General features: G+C 40.7%; 1 protein-coding gene across 1 annotated transcript; it reads right to left on the reverse strand.

Annotated features, from left to right (window-relative positions):
* Positions 1 to 6995: 6995 nt before the first annotated feature.
* LOC311579367 (olfactory receptor 1468-like) lies at positions 6996 to 7940 on the reverse strand (the record flags this gene model as incomplete). The annotated part of the gene is made up of 1 exon (XM_084749863.1): positions 6996 to 7940. One exon carries the CDS (start codon positions 7938 to 7940, stop codon positions 6996 to 6998), a length of 945 nt encoding a protein of 314 aa, XP_084605989.1.
* Positions 7941 to 8371: the final 431 nt, after the last annotated feature.

Raw genomic sequence — 8371 nt, forward strand, 5'->3', positions numbered from 1 at the left:
GGACTTATGTTGCTCCTTGTGAACATTATGCAGCTAGACTTATTTGGACTTACATTTGAACATCCATCCTTGTGGACTCAACAGCACTCTATGATCTGGATCTCCCTTGGCAGATTTGGCAGGGCTTGAATCTATCTTGGCACAACTCATGGCTGCCTTAGCATTCAAAGCCGATTTGAGCACAGGTGGTTGAATTGAGCTCAAAAGGCACGCACCTTCACCCTGTGTGATATGAAGGCAAGCCAGAGACAGGTAAGGTTGAGCCTGGAAGCTTATCACCTAAGACAGGGCATGAAGGATGGAATTCATGTACCAATGACGGGTAAGATAAGTATACAACTCATTCAACCTAAGACCGGCTCAGTGAGCGCAAAGGCAACCTTCTGGTGACCTTCGAGTCACCAGAACCTGCTGGGAGAATCCTTTGTGATGTTTGGATTACCTCCCACTGAGAGAATGACTTCTTTTCAGCCTGCTTGAGAAACTAGGGGAGGGGACCTGTAACAAGAGACTTGCTGTAACTTGTATATGTACTGCACTCCCTCAGATTAAAGGGGTGCCCTGATCAGACATTTGTCTTGGCCTCACCTCCACATGTCTCTGTTCTATCTCTCTCCATTTACACCCTCTCCTTCAGGTGGAACCCTGGTTTGATGTGTTCCGCAGGACAGGGCAAGTCAGCAACAGATAAAAACAGAACCCGAGACTCACAGCCAAACATTGGTTGGAGCATGGGGGTGGGCAGAGAGAATGACCTGGAGGGAACAGGAGCACGCCACAAGAAGACCAACTGTCCCAATTAACCAGAGTCCAGAGGGGCTTGCGGAGACCAATGCATCTATCAAGGACTAGACCTAGATCTTCCACACATATATACCCAGTGGTCAGCTTAGCTTCCATGTGGGTCCCTTATCTTGGAGATAAGGGGATGAGGGAGGGGTGGAGGGGAGGGGCTGGGAGGAGATGAAGGGTTGAGAGGAGAGGAGGGAGGGGCTATTACAATTGAGATGTAAAGTGTATAACTAAATAAAATTATTTCATTATTTATTTTTATTTGTTCACTTTGCATCCTGATTGTAGTCCTCTGTCTCATTGTCTTCCAGGCCCACCCTCCCTCCATCATCCCCCCTCGCCCCTTCCCCTAAGTCCTCAGAGAGGAGGAGCCCTCCTCCCCTATCATCTGAACTCAGCCTATCAAGTCTCATCTGGACTGTCTGTATCCTCTTCCTCTGTGGCCTGGCAAGATCACCTCACCAGGGGGAAGTGATAAACTAGTGGGCACCAGAGTCCATGTCAGAAGTAGCCCTTACTCCACATATTATGAGACACACAAGGAGACTGTGCTTGTGCTGCCTCTCTACTGGATCTACTGGGTCTAGGTCCTCACCACACATGGTCCTTGGTTGGTGCATCAGTCTCTGGAGTACCCTCTCCCCTGACCTTGATTTGTTGGCTCCATTGGTCTCCTTGTAGAGGTCCTGTCTTCTCCAGGATCTTTTTATCGCTCAAATCTTCCATAACACTCTGCACTACACCTTGAAGTTTGGCTGTGGGTCTCAGCATCTGCTTAGATCCCCTGCTGGGTGGAGTCTTTCAGAGCATCTCTATGGTAGGCTCTGTCCTATTCCTTCTCTTCAACTGCTTCCAGTGACTATTCTATTTGCCCTTCTGAATGAGAATTAAACATCCTCCCTAGGGACCTTCTTGTTATTTAGACTCTTTAGGTCTGTGTATTGTAGTGTGGTTATTCTGTATTATTTGTTTAATATCTGTTTACACATGAATATACACCATGCATGTTTTTCTGGGTCTGGATTTCCTCAGTATGATCTCTTCCAGCTCCATCCATTTGCCTGAAAATTTCAAGATTTCCTTGTTTCTAATAGCTGAGTAGTATTCCATTGTGTAAATGCACCACAGTTTTTTAAAAAAATCCATTCTTCAAACTGGGAATAGGGCTTCCTCAAGACCCCGCTATTCCACTCCTTGGAATATACCCAGAAGATACTCCAGCACACAACAAGAATATTTGCTCAACCATGTTCATAGCAGCCTTATTCATAATAGCCAGTTCATGGAAACAGCCCAAGTGTCCCTCAGTAGAAGAATGGATAAAGAAACTGTGGTACATATACACTATGGAATACTACTCAGCTATTAAAAACAAGGAATTTCCAAAATTTGTGGACAAATGGATTGAACTGGAAATGATCATAATGAGTGATCTAACCTAGAAGCAGAGAGACTCAAATGGTATATGCTCACTTATAACTGGACACTAACCCAAGGGGCAGGTCCCATGAAAATCTTCACTTACCAGGAAAGTGAGACAGAGGGGAGGACATCCTATTGAGACTCTAGGTGAGAAAAATATAGGGGTTAGGGAAATAGATGGATCCAGAGGGTCCTAGAAACCTACAAGAGGAACATTATGATGGGTGAATCTGAGCCCAGGGGTTCTGCTTGATCTAAGGCACCAACATAGGGCAACACGTGCAGTCATCATCAAACAAACCTCTACCCAGATCTAGCCAAGGGACAGAACATTCTTTATAGTTAAGTGGAGACTGGGGACTGACTTTCACATGATCTCTGGTGCCCCATATTTGGCCATGTCCCTTTGTTGGGGAGGCCCAATGGCACTCAGAGGAAGAATAGCAGATTACCAAGAAGAGACTTGATACCCTAGCACCATATTCAGGGGGAGGAGGTCCCCCTTGGTCACAGTCATAGGGAAGGGGTATTGGGGTGAAAGTGGGAGGGAGGGAGGAGTGGGAGGATGCATGGGATGGGATAGAAAATGAGATGTAATAGGAATTATTTTATTTTTCAATAAAAATGTGTTAAAAAAAATAAAATCCATTCTTTGATTGAGGAACACCTAGGTTGCTTCCAGATTCTAGCCATTACAAATAAAGCTGCTATGAACATAATTGAGCAAATGTCCTTGTATGGTGGAGCATCTTTCAGGTATATGCGTAGAAGTAGTAAAGCTGGGGTTTGAGGTAGAACTATTTCCAATTTTCTGAGAAAGTGCCAGATAGATTTCCAAAGTTGTACAAGTTTGCATTCTCACCAGCAATGAAGGAGTGTTTTCCTTTCTCCACATCCTCACTAACATGTGCTGTCACTTAAGTTTTGATATTAACCATTCTGATAAGTATAAGATGGAGTCCCAGAGTCATTTTGAATCACATTTCCTTGATGACTAGGGATGTTGAACATTTCTTTAAGTGTCTCTTGGGCATTTGATATTCCTTTGTTGAGAATTTTCTGTTTAGTTCTATACCCCATTTTTAATTGGATTATTTGGCTCAGGGTGTCTAATTTCTTGAATTATTCATATATTTTAGATATTAGCCCTCTGTCAGATGTAAAGCTGGTGAATATCTTCTCCCAGTCTGTAGGCTGTAGTTTTGTTCTGTTGACACTATCCTTTTCCTTACAGAAGCCTTTCAGTTTCATGAGGTCCAATTTATTAATTGTTGATCTTAGAGCCACCTAAGCTGTTGGTATTCTGTTCAGGAAGTTGGCTCCTGTGCCAATGAGCTTAAGGCTCTTCCCCACTTTTCTTCTTTTATTTAACATTATATTAATAAAAATAAAAAATCAAAAAGAAAGTTATCTTTGTTGTTCGTATCAATTGTTGTGTGTAAATTGAAACAATAACAATAAATAGTCCAAGATATAATAACAGAAAACTGTATTTCAGTGAAGCCAAGAAGAAAATAATTTTTGTGTTGTCTAAACATTGAAGTGGCCAGGTGTGGTGGCGCACGCCTTTAATTCCAGCACTCGGGAGGCAGAGGCGGGCGGATCTCTGTGAGTTCGAGGCCAGCCTGGTCTACAAAGTGAGTCCAGGACAGCCAAGGCTAACACAGAGAGACCCTGTCTCGAAAAACCAAAAAAAAAAAAAAAAAAAAAAAAAAAAACCAAAACAAAACATTGAAGTGAAAGCAAATATCAAAATTTTGCAATTACAGATCTTCAAATTTGGAGAAATAATCTTACAAGTGGGAAGATGTACATATGAGAGTTGATGAAAGAGACATTACAGGAGCCTGATATTTTCCACAGGTATATTAGAAAATAACATTTACCTTTAAACACTTTTTATAAACAATAACTTGGTGCAATACAGCCAACTAATGAGGTTATCAAAAATAAGACTCCAAATACTAGAAAGTCATGTTATAAGAATTGTGGAAAAGCTTATTTTTGATTTAAGAAATACCAATGTAAAATGTTATCCTAACAACTGAAAATAAATAATAAATGCAAGCATGATGCTTTATCAAGAAAGCCAAAGCTAATTTTAAGGAATATAGCAAAAACTTCCAATATGTATTATAAGAAAGGAGACAAATGGTGGCCTCATAGAAGTATATTAACAAGATGTAATAGTTGCCAGATGTTAGAAAAGATGTAGGGAAAGGAGGATGAGCGGGGATGATAAATAATAGGTGTGCATCTGGGTAAGAGGAGGCCTTTCAAGTGCTGTATAGTACAGTTGGAGGACTACTGTTGGCATCAATTCATTGTTTGTTTAAAAATGACTTCGAGAGAGGCATTTGAATGTTACCTATACAAAGATACTAAACACCTGAGGTAAAGGGTACATCAGCTAGGCTGACTTGATCATCACACAATGTATGCTTGTACTGAAATCTCATACTCTGCCTCAACACTGTGCATTTATTCTGTGGCTATTTAAAAGAGATTCCTTTAGAGTAAGGAAAGGTCATGAGACAAAACTGATATGCTACTACATTTAGAAAAGTGTGAATGATGGGAATGTTTGATGTAGAAGACACAGGTCAATTGAATAGTAAGTCTCAGAAAGACTTGTACAATGAAAATGTTAAGACACTGAAAAAAAGAAATTGAGGATAGCAGAAGATGGAGAGATCCTTTTTTGCAATGCTTATGGATTGGTAGTATTAATATTATGAGCATGGCCATCTCATGAAAAGCAACTTATAGACTCAATGCAACACTAATTCTAATTATCCACAGAATGTATTATTTGTGCACTTGGGCATAGCAGTTGCATAATTATAATGCAATTATCTACAGAAACTGAAAAAAAATTCACATAGAAACACAAATTCAAGGTGATCCCAAAGAGTCAAAGATTGACTGAAAATATTACCATCCTGAATTTCAAGTTATGTTACAAAGCTATAGTAGTAAAAGCAGCTTAGCATTTACATACAAACACACATTGATTAATGAAATAAAATTGAGGAATACACTCTACAGACATCTGATTTTTTTGAATGAAGAGGTCAATAAGAAATATCAGAGAAGACAGCATCTTCAGCTCATCTGCTGGTCACACTGGATAACTACACATAGAAGACTGGAACTAGATCCTTATCTCTCAATCTGCAAAAACTCTACTCCAAATAGATCAAGGATCTAAATGTAAGAACAAAATATGAAACAGGCAAGTATTATCCTTAAAAACACAATGTGCATTAGCTGATAGCTTACTTTCATGGCCCTAGGAAAATAAAATCTAGAATCTCTGACTATTGATTTCATGCAAAGGCATGGAGCTGCAAATGACATCATTACACAAAAAATGTCAGAAACATTCACAGATCTACTTTGAAGAGGAGGTGGGGAGATTGGAAGAGGATGTGGATGAAACCCAGGAAACAGCATCTTCCAGACACAACAGGACTTACATCCATATGAACTCACAGAGATTGTGACAGTATGCACAACACCCCCACAGGTTCAAACCTGGAAAAATCCCAGTGCTGAGAAAGGGCAGTGGACACAAAGTCCCATCCCTAACCAAGAAGCTACTTGCAACTGATCCCTGCTGGGCAATGGAAAACAGTTTCCTTTAGTGGAGTGTCCCTGGGAATTTCAAACACAGCTGCCAACTAAACCCCATGCCCAGGCCTAGTTTACAAACACAAACAGACCCCATATTTTTTATTTTGTTTTGTGTTGTTGTTGTGTGCTTGTGCTTTTGGATTTGTTTTGGTATTTTTTATTTTATAGATTTTCTTAGTTTTTTTTCTTGTTCGTTTTGAATTTGGCTTTTTTTGTGCTGTTTCTCTCTCTCTCTCTCTCTCTCTCTCTCTCTCTCTCTCTCTCTCTCTCTCTCTCTTTCTCTCTCTCTCTGTATTAGAGGGTGGGGACATGAATTTGTGTGGTGGGTTGGTAGCAAGGTGAGTTGGATCTGAGAGAAATTAGGAGAGGAAATATAATATGATGTATAAAAATCACAAAATTTTCATTATGACCAAAACATATAGAAAAAACTGAAATATATATTAAAACAAAAAGGGTATGGAGTAATTAAACACAATGAATAAGGGGCTGTAGAAATGGCTCAGAGGTAAGAACTCTATTTGCTTTTCCAGACAACCCAGGTTCTCTTTCCAGCAACCACATGATGGCTCACAATAATTTGTAACTACAATGCCAGGAGATCAGATTCTGTCTTCTGTCCTCCACTGGCACTACACACAGAATGCACAGATATACATGCAAGCAAAACAGCTATACACACAAACTAAAAGTAAAGATTAAAAAATAAAACTGAATAAAATATAAGATTTGTTCAGGAAAAGCACACAGAGGGCATTAGGAGATGGAAAGCTGAGATACTGGGGTGTTAACATTGACTTAGGATTTTGGGGGGACAGTTTGAGCCATAGTTAAAGCAGAACTCAGGATAAACTGATAAAATTCTGGGGAGACTTAAGCTGTAAGAACTAGAGGTCACTAAAACAGCAGCTCTAATATATACTTTTCCAGGATCACCCAAGAAAGGCAAAATAGAAGAACAGTCAGGTTCACACACATAATCAATGCATTCAGCTGTGTACTGAGACTTCTCTTTACATTCTGGACAGTTACTGTTTTATGCTTTTAACAGAATCTTGATGGTAATGAGAAAATCTGAAATGGTATCACCACATTGGTATAGTCTTTAAACAGTTAATGAACGAAAAATTACCAAGTGCCAGTTATCACAGACAGAAGGGAATTTTCTTCTTATAAAGGACTCTTTTGAGGGCTCCTTTCATCTCCCTGTTCCTCAGACTGTAGATGAAGGGGTTCAGCATGGGAGTCACCACCGTGTACATCATGGCCATGACAGTCTCCTTCACGGTAGAGTTATTAGCTGACGGACACAAATACAGACCAATAATTGTCCCATAGAACAGGGACACCACAGACAGGTGGGAGCCACAGGTGGAGAAGACCTTGCGGATGCCTCGAGCAGAAGGGACCTTGAGGATGGAGGATACGATTCGTGCATAGGACACAATGATGAGCAGAAAGGGGATGACAATGACAAGACCTCCCATGATAAATATCACCAACTCGTTAACGTGTGTGTCAGAACAGGCCAGCTTCAGCAAAGGAGATATGTCACAGAAAAAATGGTGAATCACATTGTCCTCACAAAAGGGTAATCTGGCCAGGAGCAGGGTGTGCAGCATGGCATGGAATGTGGTCAGCACCCAGGACAGCACCACCAAACTCACACAGAGCTTGGGGCTCATGATGCTGGTGTAATGCAGGGGGAAACAGATGGCCACATAGCGGTCATAGGCCATGACCACGAGGAGGAAGCTCTCAAGGTCTGCAAAATACAGGTAAAAGTACAGTTGTGCCAGGCAGCCTGCATAGGGGATGGATGTGTCTTGGCTCTGCATGTTCTGCAGAAACTTGGGCATTGTGACAGAGGAAAAGCAGAAGTCAGAGAAGGACAAGTTGCTGAGAAAGAAGTACATGGGTGTATGGAGATGGGAGTCCAGGTGAATGAGGATGATGATGATGAGGTTCCCCAGGATGGTGGTGAGGTACATGGCCAGGAACAGGGCATAGAACAGGAGCTGGTGCTCTGGGGGGATGGGAAGGCCAAGGAGGAGGAACTGGGAGATGACAGTTTGGTTCCCTCCTGTCATAGTCTTTCTCCTGCTCCTTTCAGAGAAAAATGACATAGATCCTTAGAAATACAAATAAAAATGAACAATTTCTATGATCTTTGTCTATTATTTTTTTAAAGCAATTGATCTCATAACCGTAATAATAAACCTATAATCTCTGTAATCACTGATGACAGTTTAAAAACCTTCTTACATGTTTTAGTATGTTACCATTTCATAAACATATTTAGCTATTTGCTTCTGGGACACAACATACATTAGGTTTTGTCTTACCTGTCTGAATACCCTAGGCAACTGCAATATGCTCCTTTCTCTTAGTGTCTCTTGCATGTTGATCATCCTCATGATTCTGAGACTTTATTTGTTTCAAATAATTCCATGTGTATGTATTTGACCATATCGGTAGCTTAAATTGCCATCTAAACCTCGGCTGTGAAAGAGAACGTAAC

The sequence above is a fragment of the Acomys minous genome (genome assembly GCF_964271855.1).
Source record: "Acomys minous genome assembly, chromosome: 12".
Taxonomy (NCBI): Eukaryota; Metazoa; Chordata; class Mammalia; order Rodentia; family Muridae; genus Acomys; species Acomys minous.